This window comes from Lithobates pipiens, unplaced genomic scaffold (genome assembly GCF_037356315.1).
Source record: "Lithobates pipiens isolate NorthernLeopardFrog02 unplaced genomic scaffold, aLitPip1_a1.2 Scaffold_8, whole genome shotgun sequence".
Lineage (NCBI taxonomy): Eukaryota > Metazoa > Chordata > Amphibia > Anura > Ranidae > Lithobates > Lithobates pipiens.
This window is the reverse complement of record NW_027507903.1, coordinates 194,591,991-194,605,822: the sequence shown is the minus strand read 5'-3', so window position 1 is coordinate 194,605,822 and position 13,832 is coordinate 194,591,991. Positions and strand designations below refer to the sequence as shown.

At 42.4% G+C, this 13,832-nt stretch overlaps 1 protein-coding gene across 1 annotated transcript in view; it reads left to right on the top strand.

The window, feature by feature from the left end:
- Window positions 1-445: 445 nt before the first annotated feature.
- The window catches only part of TUBGCP6 (tubulin gamma complex component 6), a 92,043-nt gene continuing 78,656 nt past the window's right edge, over window positions 446-13,832 (top strand). Inside the window, exons 1-3 of the mRNA XM_077473122.1 lie at window positions 446-606; window positions 3,984-4,793; window positions 11,993-12,156. Coding sequence (XP_077329248.1) covers window positions 4,047-4,793; window positions 11,993-12,156 — 911 coding nt within the window. The 5' untranslated portion in view covers window positions 446-606; window positions 3,984-4,046. The remainder of the gene's footprint in view (window positions 607-3,983; window positions 4,794-11,992; window positions 12,157-13,832) is intronic.

Genomic DNA, 13,832 nt, shown 5'->3' with positions numbered 1-13,832 from the left:
ATCGGAGTGACGAGTCTGGGGTGCTCGGGATCGGAGTGACGAGTCTGGGGTGCTCGGGATCGGAGTGACGAGTCTGGGGTGCTCGGGATCGGAGTGACGAGTCCGACGTGCTCGGGATCGGGGTGTGCTGAAGGTCCTGCAGCTGCCTTTTTTGAGTGCCTAGCTTCCTCCTCCTGCAGGCGGCTATCAACCCAGTCATCTATGTCTTTCAGAGAACACAGAGCAGTAATTGTGCTCGTATTACTTAACTCTGCGGCATTTCCAGCGAATTTCAGCTGTTCAGCAAGTTAAAACCAAGTTGCCTTGAGAAGGCAGCTAGAAGTAATGTACACACACCACTACTATCGCCACATGACCTCCGAGCTCCGCCCATCCTGCCTTCCCCAGTTCTAAGCCCCACCTGCCGAGTTCGATCACATGACCGCGGCCGTGGTCAGCTGGTTTGGGTCGTCCTATGCGGCTTTGTTGTGGAGATGCCGGAAGTGTATGGAAGCTTGTGGCCGTTGTAGGTGAATGGACACCGGGGATAGGATGGTGCTGGAGGATGGAGAGCGGGAACAGTCATAGGTGTGCGTCGTGCAGCCGTCAGCCTCTCCCCATACAGAGGTATCTACACTCAGCATTCTCCTCCATCATACTGACGGCTCACTACTGCAGTGTTTTCTCACCATAGATCTCTATACAACATTCCAGCAGCGGGGTGTCCTCCTTCCAGCCTGGAGCTTGATTAAGGTCTCCCTACAATCACTAAATAAACATTGGAAGTATAATCTAGCGTTTGCAAAAAAAATAAAAAATTAAAAATATATTTTTATTATTAATTTTGGATTGGAATGCGGTGACAGGCTCTGTCTCTGTACTGAGGCAGTCTATTGGTTCCTCAGCTGGAGGGAGTGTCATCACCACACTTGTGTCCCACTGAGGACTTTGACAGATGGGACTTGTAGTTCTTTCATTCACACATCTATGCAGAGAGCTGTGCAGGGGAGAAGAACCCTGCCATCCCTCTTGGGTGGGGCAAATTTTGGGGGTGGCACCATGTTTCCCCCTAATTATGGGATGGGGGGAGGCCTTTAGCTATAGAACACATGTTCCTGGATAAATGCATAGCACTATGTAATGTGTCTGCACTGCAGTTCTCCAGCAATCCTCATTGGAAACTACTGGCCATTACTAGCAACACCATGCACCCCCCCAAATCGACATCATCATTATACAGGATTTATATAGCACCTGCAGTTTGTGCAGCACCTTGCAATGTAGAGGGGGACAGTACAATTTCAATACAGGAGGGCCGTGCTTGTGGAGCTTACAATCTAAAGGAAGTGGGAGGTGGTACAAAAGGTAATAGCTGGAGGGGCTGATCTGATGGAGGTGGTTCAGGTACAGTTCTTAGGTGGGGTGGGCTTCCCTAGATAATTGAGTTTTCAGGGATTGCTTAAAGGCAGACCGGGTAGGGATTGGACAGGGAGTTCCAGAAAATGGGAGAGGCTCTGGAGAAGTCCTGGAGGCGAGCATGATTGGAGGTAACAAAGAAGCTAGAGAGCAGGAGCGTTCGGGAGGAGCGGAGATCTACATCTTGTGATAACAAAGCCTGACTGGGAAACGCTTCCAGTGTTACCTGATGCTGTCAATGATGTAGATCTCATGAAGGGGGCTGAGTGACACCCTGATTTTATCAAGGAAGTGTTGCCCCCCCCCAAAAAAAAAAAAAAAAGGTATAGGGGGGAAAAAATGGCCAGTTTGGGACAGGAAGGGTAAAGGTCCACTTTAATGTGTGTAACCAGTTTTACATTTAGGTTGTTATAACTTACTACGTCGTATTATTATGACTTATGGCCAACCTAGAAGATCATGTCAGATATGGGAGATTACTTTTGTTTAGTTTTTTCTTAGACCCCTTGCACACCACACCGCACCTTGCGTCGGCTGTATTTTTAGCGGCGTTTTACCGCCGGATTTGCGGCGCATTTCGGCCGCTAGCGGGGCGCTTTTACCAAAAAGCACTAAACATGCATAGGTGTGAATCCAGCCTAATGATGTAACAGGCAATGTAACACATTGTTCTGGCACCCAGCTTCATTCTCTGCTTCCTTAAGATAACGGGAGTAATAAACTGCACTGTGCATGTACTGCTTGCAATGTACGCTATTAAAAAATAGCTAGGAGTCAGAGGAAAGCAATTTTGCAAAGTCTCTTGACAGTATTATTTCATTCACTAAATCTCTGCATTAGTGTCATTTATGCCTCATGCACACTGGATGTTTTGCAACCTCTCTCAGAAGCCTCCTGGCAGCAGAGTTTTGGAGAAAAAACACCTGACACTTGTAAACGTGTGTAACATGTTTAGGTGTGTTTACAGGCATCAAGTGCTTGGGTGTTAATTTCATTGGCCAGAATAATAATTTATTCTGGACATTGAAAAATATGCTTAAGGGGGTTGTAATGCTTCGTATTTTTTCACCTTAATACATTTTCTTTGCATTAAGGTGAAAAAACACCTTGCACTCTCCGGCCCCCCGAGCCCTCGTTTTACTTACCTCACCCCAAAGCTCTGTGGGCGCGATCCCGTGCTGCTTTCCCCCAGCTCTTGTGTGCTCTTCGTTGGATGATTGATAGCAATGCAGCCATTGGCTCCCGCTGATGTCAATCAAATCAATGATGTGACGCGCTGGGGGCGGGTCTAGTGATGCACTCGGCAGCTATGGCCGCCTACTGTATCACACAGGAGCGCGCCCGCAAGCTAAACCCCTTGGGAGAGAGCTTCCCAGAGGGGGGTTAGCTCTTTCAGGGAGGAGCCAGCCGAGACAGCCTCCGAGGGACCCCAGAAAATGAGGATTGGGGCCACTCTGTGCAAAACAAACTGCACAGCGGAGGTAAGTATTATATGTTTGTTATTTAAAAAAATAAAAAAAATAAGAAAATTAAACCTTTACAACCCTTTTAAGGGTCTGTTCACACCACAAGCAGTCCAGTGCGTTTTTGTGTTTTTTTTTTTTTTTGCATTAGAAATGTATTGATAGGTTATATGGTTTCCAATGGCATAGTTCACACCAGTGCGGTCATATCCAGTGTGTTCCAGTTTCAGAAAAAAAGTAGAACAAGCTGCTTTTTTTTTCTGCACTGAACTGTACTGGAATGCAATTTAAGGAGAAAAAATGCACCGAAAACATAAAAAATGCACATTCAGAAATGCATCTGGACTGCTTTTCTTATGCCCCGTACACATGAGCGGGTTTTCCGTTGGAAAAAACTTGGATGGTTTTTCCGACAGAATTCCACTCTGCTTGGCTTGCATACACACGGTCACACAAGTTCTCTGACGAGCCGAGAAAATGAAGTTCAATGCTTCTGAGCATGCGTAGGAATTTTGCACATCGGAATTGGTACAGACGATCAGAATTTCCAATTGGAACTTTTTCCGACCGAAAAATAGAGAACCTGCTCTCACTCTTTTGCTGGCGGGAATTCCGCCAGCAAAAGTCTGATGGAGCATACACACGGTCGGAATTTCCGACCAAAAGCTCACATCAGACTTTTGCTGGGGGAATTTCCGATCGTGTGTACGGGGCATAAGGTGTGAACTTGCCCTTTAAGTATTAGTGTTAATGCGTATTTAGGCATGTTTAGAGACTTGTAAAAGTGTGTAATGCATTTAGATGTGTTTACAGGCATCAAGTGCCTGTAGAACCCGGGGTTCTAAGGGTGATGATGGTAGGAAAAAAAAAAAAATCCTATGCTTTTACATTTGTTAGAACTTTGGCATCCTGTGGGTGCCAGTATGTGCAGCCTCCCTGCTCAGCTAATTCAGGGTATGTCCTCCATATACCGTATAACAATTTGTGGAGTAATTCAAGGCCAAGGAAATGCCTAATTTGTAAGGCTGTAGATCTTGCTTAAGAAGCGTTGTAATACAAAACCTGTGATCTTGAGATTTATACTAATCTGAAACGAAAACTTTTCTTATGTGTTTTTGGATGTAGGTTTGCATAACCTCAAACACCACTTGAGAATCCCGGATAATACTCCCACAGTGACACGTCAGGATGAGCAGCATCACTCAGCTCTTTGGTGATTTGTGTGAGGTCCACATGGCTGGGTTCCCATGGAATATTGGACTAGGTGGCAAAAGGAGAAGCAAGAAAGAAACAAAACAATATCTCAAGAGGCTGGCATATGACACACTATTCATCCACTTGTTTCAAGAAGAAGCTCGGAAGTTGCAGCAAAGTTCCAAAAAGCTTCCAGTGAAAAATAAAATGCTGATGTTGTCCTTTAATTTGCGTGTTGGTGACATGAGCTCTGAAGCAGACCGACTAGAGGAGCTCCTGGAAACAATAGAAAGGTTCAGTGGGGAACAGTTCACTAATTTGTGTTCTGTTCTTGAACTCTTGGTAGATCTTTCAGGCACTGGGCCACCACAATTCCTTCCACCAAAAAGAGACATCTTTAGAAACAACAAATATGTTGGCAGGAAGCCGCAATACAAGGGATATGACTATTATGATGTTAGTGTATTTGAAGAGGACATCGGAGCCTTTCTGGCATACCAAGAATTTGATCTAAGCAGCACTGTCCACAGTACACTTCAGCTCATGGAAGCAGCTCCAGGCACTGGTCTTCCAGCCACAGGCCTCTTCTCTCAGAATTCCTGCACAAGTGATAAATTTGAAAAAGAGACTCGTGTGTCACTCTTTGGTGCCCTTGTCCATACCCGAACCAATGATATGGATATTAAACTAGATCTGCCACCTGTGCCAGATAGTGCTGACCTGTCTGGGCTTGCCATAAAGGTAAGTATGCATTTTGCTGTGTACCAATGTGCTCTTGAATTATTCACACTGTCATCTTCAGAAATTATAAGACAGAACCCTACAGAGTAAGGGTGGAATATATTCTATATTTTTTAAGTAGAATTTTAGGCAAAACATAAATTTTTTTTTCATTTTGGATAGAGTAAGAGAGGGTTAAGACCCCGTCAGATTTCTTTCTGTCACCTGTGTCCCACTGCAGAGTTTTCCATTCGCTTCCTGTTCCATAGCCAAACAGGAAGTGAGAGGAAATCCCTGCAAATGCACAATAATCCACTCTGAGAAAAACAGACAGAAGAGATATACTGTATATACTATTAGAGGTTGAATCTGGTAAATATCATCATACTCTGAGATAAAAAAACAATATGTATTTAACGACTTAAGCCCCGGACCAATTTGCAGCCAAAGGACCAAGCCCCTTTTTGCGATTCGGCACTGCGTCGCTTTAACTGACAATTGCGCGGTCATGCGACGTGGCTCCCAAACAAAATTGGTGTTTCTTTTTTTTTTCTCCCACAAATGGAGCTTTCTTTTGGTGGTATTTGATCACCTCTGCTGTTTTTATTTTTTGCGCTATAAACAAAAATAGAGCGACAATTTTGAAAAAAAATGCAATATTTTTTACTTTTTGCTATAATATCCCCCAAAAATATCTAAAACTTTTTTTTTTCTCCTCAGTTTAGGCTGATACATATTCTTCTACATATTTTTGGTAAAAAAAATCGCAATTAGTGATTGGTTTGCGCAAAAGTTAGCTTTTTAAAAATAGGGGATAGTTTTTATAGCATTTTTATTTTGTTTTTTTTACTAGTAATGACGGCGATCAGCGATTTTTTTTTTTTTTTTTTTTATATATATATATTGTGGCTGCGACATTATGGCATCAGACATTTTGTACATGTTTTTGGGACCATTGTCATTTATACAGCAATCAGTGCTATTTAAAATGCACTAATTCCTGTGTAAATGACACTGGCAGTGAAGGAGTTAACCACTAGGGGGCAGTGTAGGTGTTATGTATGACGTTTTTTTTTTTTTTTTTTTTTTTTTTTTGTAGGCAGGCCCTCTGATCCCTCCTGTATTGATTTGTATTGTAAGTGTACTGTCTGCCCTCATATTGTAAAGCGCTGCGCAAACTGTTGGCGCTATATAAATCCTGAATAATAATAATAATAATAATGTATGACTTTTTTTTTTTTTTTTTTTTATTGTAGGAGGACGTGGCCTGGCATGTGACATCACTGATCGTCCTTCCCTATAAAATGGAACAGACAATCGGTGACAGCCACACTAGGAAGCACGGGGAGAGGTTTGTTTACACAGACCTCTCCTCGTTCTTCAGCTCTGTGACCCGATCACAGGACACCAGCGGCGATCGGGTCCGCTGGTGCCACGGTCACTGAGGTCAGGACCGGGTCGGTTGGGCACTTAAAAAGCAACGTACCAGTACATGCTTGTGCCCAGCTGTGCCATTCTGCCAACGTATATGTGCAGGAGGCAGTCCTTAAGTGGTTAAAGTGGGGTGCCCCTTAAAATTTTTTTTTTAAAAGTCAGCAGCTACAAATACTGCAGCTGCTGACTTTTAATAATCGGACACTTACCTGTCCCAGGGTCCAGCGATGCAGGGGAATGAAGCTCTGCTCGCCCCTCCCCCCCCCCCCTCCGCTCGGCATTCCTACTGTGGGCACCTGGCTGTGGTTTCACAGCCAGGGCACTCATTGCGCATGCACGAGCGGCGCAGCGCGCCGTGATATGCTGCACAGTCATCTGGGACCAATCACGTGTCCCAGATGACTGACTGCGCCGAAGGGAAGTGACGTTGGGTGCCAGGGCACGGAAGGAGGCAGACTACGAGGGACCCCTTAGCATTTAGAGGTGAGTTAAAAAATAACTTTTTTCAAATTTTTTGGGGGGAATTTTACTTGTTTCATTTATTTATTTATTTTTCTTTAAAGTGGTGTTTCCGCCAAAAAAATTAAATAAGATAAAGACTTGTGGGTTTTCAGACAGAATGACAGACCCCCTTAACATAGGCAGGTGGCTTAGGCCGCGTACACACGGGCGGATTGTCTGCCCAACTTAGTCCACTGAACCGTGTTTCAGCGGACAATCCGCTCGTGTGTGGGCTTCAGCGGACTTTTTCAGCGGACAGTCTGACGGACTAAGTCTTTCGGAATTTCCGTAATTTTGTCCGTCCAAACTTGGTTTTGTCCGTCCAAACTTGGTTTCAGCGGACAGTCCGCTCGTGTGTAGGCAAGTTGGACGGACTAAGTATGGCGCATGCTCAGAAAGGATTTACACGGCCGAAGGTTGCATTGCAGTGTATTGGACGTTGTATTTCTAGTCCCGTCGTACGTGCTGTACACGTCATCGCGCAAGCTTTCAGCGGACTGTCTGTTCATCGTGTGTGGTCAAGTCCGTTCATTCAAAAGTTGGACGGACTGTCTGTCGGATTGTCTGACGAACTTAGTTGGGCAGACAATCCGCCCGTGTGTACGCGGCCTAAAGCTTCCTGCACCTGCTGTCACTTATACTGGCCATACAAAAACAAACTTCAGTTTATGAATGTTTGTTTGATTTTTCTAATCGTTAATGGGGTCAAATCACTGTTAGTTTTTCGACCAGAGAGATGGGAAAATTTGAAGGAGCACAATAGAAAACTTATTGGCCAAAGGGATTTTCAGACAGTGTAAAACTGTTAAAGATTTATCGTATAAATATTCTGGTCCGAAAATCGATTACGTGTATGGGCAGCATAAAGCTTGGTTCTCCCCTATGCAGTTTGCTTTTGATCTGTTTCTGCTGTGCTTTTTGCTGTGCGTTTTTATTTATTTATTTATTTATTTGTGCATTTGCACAGAACAGTTATTAACTAAACCTGATATTTAGTTTATAGATGCTTTTACCCACAGATGTCCCTCAGGGATTTCAGCATTGACATATACACTATACTGCCAAAAGTATTGGTACACCTGACTTTACACGCACATAAACTTAAATGACATCTTAGTCTGTAGGGTTCAGTATTGAGTTGGTCCATCACTTTCAGCTATAACAGCTTCAGCTCTTCTGGGAAGGCTGTCCACAATGTTTAGGAGTGTGTCTATGGGAACGTTTGACCATTCTTCCAGAAGCGCGTTTGTGAAGTCAGGCACTGATGTGTACAGAATGCCAGGCTCGCAGTCTCTGCCCTAATTCATCCCAAAGGTGTTCTACGGGGGTTGAGGCCAGGACTCTGTGCAGGCCAGTCAAGTTTCTCCACCCCAAACTTGCACATCCATGTCTTTATGGACCTTGCTTTGTGCACTGGCCGAAATCATTTGGTTGGTGGGGGGATTATTTTGTGGAGTTGTTCTTCAGAGTTTGAGCTTGACCCCCTAAGTTCCAGTGAAGGGAAGTCTTAAGGCTTCGGCATACCAAGACATTTTGGACAATTTCATGCTCCCAACTTTGTGGGAACACTTTGAGATGCCCCCTTTCTGTACCAACATGACTGCACACCAGTGCACAAAGCAACGTACATAAAGACATGGATAAGCGAGTTTGCGGTGGAGGAACCTGGCCTGCACAGAGTCCTGACCTCAACCCGATAAAACACCCTTGGGATGAATTAGAGGGGAGACTGCAAGCCAGGCCTCCTCGTCCACATCAGTGCCTGACCTCACAAATGTGCTTATCTTATTTTGATACTTTTCTCTGGATGAGCTCTGATATGGACACATGAAGGTCAACTTAACCATGCAACAAGCACTTTAAGAAGCAGAGGTTATCACGACAAGACTTCTCTTTAAGTCATTCAGTTAGTGTTACTAAACCCACAACAGTAAAATCAGTCTGTATATGCAGTAAAGCCTGCTTGTTATACTCGCTGTGGGTGAATCCTGCACATTGTGTATGAAGGCTGTTTGTTCCTGTCTATTCTGATCCTCTTCCTTCCATTGTCCCCAATGCATCTCTTGATAGAACAAAGCCTTGGTGGCACTCTGTACATGCTCAGTTTATGTATTGCTAGAGGGTTTATTTTTTCTTCGGCGTGTGCATGTGATCAGCACATGGTCAATCGGCACTGTCCAGACAGAGGGTCCTGCAACCTCATAGGACAGTCAGGGTAGAATAAAAACTCCTCCTACAAGCTTTAACCAGACACCCATAGAAGTCATAAGACTGCTATATACTGCTGATGAAAAAAGGTATTTAGCAGTTTTATATTTTACTAAAATAGTGCAAAGAGGGGATTAAGTGACCCAAAAAATCCAGCACCTCATTCCTTTTAAAAATGCAAAACTGATAAAAATATATACATTTTATTACATAGAAAAGATACATATACAGTTCATAAAATAAGCAGAGTAACTATATAAAGTATTGTACTGGCCAGAGTATCCATATATAGAGAATAGTCACTGATGGGAATCGCATCCCTACATGTTTTCCCATCAGTGTCTTCCTTGGGGGATTATACATATCATCAGTGTTCAGGGTGGCTCTAATAACAATAGATACTCATAAGAATTAGTGATTCGTCATATAATTGGGTAATAGCAGCAATTCATACATCATGGTTCAGGATCCCTTCATCCCGCGGTCCCCATCACACTTGCCAAAAAGACCCCAAAAGAAGTGCACACCAAATAGTTCAGAATTGCAGTGGAGGAGGTTCTATGTGGCCACACAGGGCATACAGGGGCCAAGCTACAAAAAAAAATGTATATTTCAATCAAGAGAGACAAAATAATGCATACTAGAGCTGCACAATTAATCGTTAAAAAATCGTGATCTTGATTCAACCCCTCTGACGATCTCTATTGCAGAGTTTGCCGATTCTTTCATATAACAAGTGGAGAGACTTATCCGCTCACTCAGCTGTCAAAAGAAAACATCTGTGCAGTCTACCAAGTTTTTCAAATGAAACATTGTAACCAACTTCCTTCTTAGATCACAGGGAAACTTCTGTGTGTAAAGAAGAAAATCCAGGCAGTCTGCCAAGTTTTTAAACAAAGTGTAAATGCAGGAAGTTTAACCACTTGGGCTCAGTTCACACAGGGGCAACCCAACCTACAGTGTGACTTTGCAAGGCGATTTGGAGGCGACTTCAGCGCGACTTTGGGCAACTTACAACGCAACTTAAAGTTGCCTCCTGGACAGGAGACTTTGGCTGTGGCCAATCACAGAATAATCAGCTGTGTTGGAGGGAGGGGGTTGCCTGTGTAAATTTTCTTTTTCCTGTAAAATTGCTTCACTATAGATGGAGAGCATAGCAGTCGCCTTGAAGTAGTACAGGAACCTTTTCTGAAGTCGGAGCGACTTCAGTAGTGTACATTAAGACGGCTCTCATTGACTATAATGTAATTCCTGATGTCAAGCGACTTGAGGGCTGACAAGTCGGATTCCAAGTTGTTGTAGTGTGAACTACACTTAAAGTCTAAATCTTTTTCTGACACTTGTTTCTTAAGGAAAAAAAATCTTTTTTTTTTGCTAGAAAATTACTTGGAACCCCCAAACTTATATATATATATATATATATATATATATATATATATATATATATATATATATATATATATATATATACACATAAACATACACATATTAGCAGAGACCCTAGGGAATAAACTGTCAATTGCTGCAATATTTTATATAGCACTGTATTTGCCCAATGGTCTTTCAAATGCAATTTTTTTAGGAAAAAATACACTTCAATGAATAAAAAAAAAAAAAACAGTAAAGTTAGGCCAATTTTTTTTGGTTTGTTTTAATGTGAAAGATGATGTTATGCCATGAGAATCGTGATCTATCTTCTAAACAAAAAAATTTGTGATTCTCATTTTAGCCAGAATCGTGCAGCTCTAATGCATACTGTTAGACATAAATCAGTCCAATATTTTAGGCTAAGTCTAGTCTAGACTTAGGCTAGTCTATTGCACTTGCATAAGCTCTACTATAATAAGGTGTTAATACAGGGGCACCAGATTGAAACCAAGTGATGACAAAAAAGTGGAAAAGTGACGCTATCATGTATAAACCACTGTTAAAAAGAAAGAGAGGGATATATATGAAGTATATTAGGAGGAAAATAGTAATGGTACTAAAATTATGGATAGAACCCTTTGAATGGGCTTACAGTGCAATCAAACATGTATATAAAACCCTCCACAATTACAATGTCCTCAAATTAGCACTTCACACAAGATAATAATCCACCTATAAAGAATGGATTATATCCAAGCACATTTCCACTTAAAGCGGAGGTCCACCCTAAAGTAGAGCTTCCGCTCATTGGAACCCTCCCCCCCTCCGGCGCCACAATTGGCACCTTTCAGGGGGGAGGGGGGTGCAGGTACCTGTACAGTACAGGTATCTGCACCCACTTCCGGCATAGATATCTGCAGAAGGCACGCCCCTTTTCCGCAGAATCTACGCCCCTTTCCGAAGGTCCCCCGCTGTATGCTGGGAAACACACGGATCCCGGAGACAGCGGGGACCATCCTTATTGCGCAGCGCGACTCGCACATGCGCAGTAGGGAACCGGGAAATGAAGCCGCAAGGCTCCACTTCCTGATTCCCATACCCAAGATGGCGGCGGCAGCACCCGAGAGACGATCGAGAGATCGGCTTCGGGTGCCGACATCGCGGGCGCGCTGGGCGGGTAAGTGGCATTATTTTAAAAGTCAGCAGCTGCAGTATTTGTAGCTGCTGGCATTAAAAAAAAAAAAAAAAAGCGGGAGTCCGCCGTTAACACCAATCTAATGTGCCAAAGAGAAAAGGGAAGGGATATGCCCCCACATCACGGAAATTAAGTAAGTTAAACCATCAATCGTATTAAAAATGCAAATCTAAGTTGGATGCATGGATGGTCGCCTCTGTCGTCCAGCTGATCGTGTGCTACACAAGCCGGCCCTATACATCCCCCACTTGGTCGGTGTCTTTTCTCTTTGGCACATTAGATTAGATTAGATTGTACATTAATCTACACGGAAAATACCCCCCCCCCCCATTTTATTTAGCTGGGCATGGAGGAGGAGGAAGGGAGTGGGATGTAATTTACCATTGTGTCAATGCCCCTACATGGGTGACTCTATAGTCACATTGGCTGCTCAGATGTGATGGGGAGGAATTTAATTTAGTGTCTTTTGAGTGTCCTATAAACTTCCTTTAGTTAACTGTTTTCTGCTTTTCAGGTTCCACAAAGTATTGATCAGTCAGAAGATGAGGGTTTCCAGTCTGCATCAAACATGACTCCTGATTCTCAGTCGGAGCCCAGTGTAACTCCTGACATTGATTTGTGGGAGGCCGTCCTCACATATAATCCCAGTAAACGTCGTTGTTGGGAAAGAATAGGCTTGTAAGTTTTAATCTAGAGCAACATTTGTATTGTGTTAAACATGACCTCTGTGCTTATGAAAATCAAAATGTGCTTCTAGGTATTCTGAACGTATAAAACGGCCTGAATGGCATCATTTTGTGTAAGAACTTCCCAAACGCAGGGCTTTTCAATGCATTTTTCTGCATAGTTTTGCATACTTTAGTTACTTGCTGGGTCCATAGATGGGCTGGATTTGGCAATTTTAAATTTGGGCCCATGCCACGTTTGTGATCGTTTCGCTGGTGACCAGCCGCAAGCAACACTCTCTCTAAAAAGTGCAGAGAAAATGCTCACCTGCTTCCACAGTATCACTTGTTGACTGAAGTGCTGCAAAATAGTAGCAATGGCTTGCTTACCCAGCCAGTGAGGAAGCCAGAACCTGAAAGCAGGTGAAGATTTTTCTGCCCTATGAGAAGATCTTGTTGCTGGCAAATTGACAACAACAGGATATGATAGTGTGATGGGGTCTTTGCTCTTTTGACAGTGCATATTTGGTGGAGCTGCCGTGTACTGCTGTTTGTTGTCCACTCAAAAAATGAAAGACATGAAATGGAAAATCAGATGTATAATTCTGTTTCTAGTGGTATTTCCTTATTGTACCACTAAATATATTGCCCCATTCAACCTAAAGATTTGGCTTGGTTTTTAGATATCTAGATTTGTAATAAATTGGGTGATACTTGATAATGGTCATAACTTTATACAGTTGTGTTTAAAATAATAGCAGTGTATTTAACCACTTACCCACTGGGCACTTAAACTCCCTTCCTAACCAGACTTATTTTTAGCTTTTGGTGCTCTCACATTTTGAATGACAATTACTCCATCATGCAACACTGTACCCACATAAAATTTTTGTCCTTTTTTTTTCCCCCACAAATAGAGATTTCTTTTGGTGGTATTTAATGACCACTGGGTTTTTTTTATTTTTCTTGTCCTATAAAAGAAAAAAGACTGAGAATTCAGTTAAAAAATTTGTTTTTCTTCGTTTCTGTTTATAAAATTTTGCAAATTAGAAATTTTATTTTCATTAATTTTTTCCAAAAAATATAATGCTACATATCTTTGGTAAAAATATCCCAAATTGGTGTATATTATTTGGTCTTTGTGAAAGTTAGAGTCCACAAGCTATGGTGCCAATCACTGAAAATTGATCACACCTGAAGTACTGACGGCCTCATTTCTTTTTGTAAACAATAAGCTTTTATTGGATCTTAGATAAAGAATTGTACAATAATACTAACATTTGTACAGGAGTATCATATTAAAATATAACAAAGTATAATTGAGTTCAGTGGTAGAGTATATTACTAGTAAAACCAACAAAATTGCTTTGTGATCAGCCGATCATTACATTGATGGTCTATTTAGAAATTCTCTGAGTTTGTGTATGATGACCTCATTTCTTGAGACCCTAACATGCCAGGAAAGTACAAATACCCCCTAAATGACCCCTTTTTGTAAAGTAGACCTTCCAAGGTATTTAGAAACGGGCATTGTGAGTTTTTTGAAGTTGTCATTTTTTCCCACTATTCTTTGCAAAACCAAGATTTAATTTTTTCCCCAAAATTGTCATATTAGCAGGTTATTTCTCACACACAGCATATGCATACCACAAATTACACCCAAAAACACATTCTGCTATTTCTCCCGAG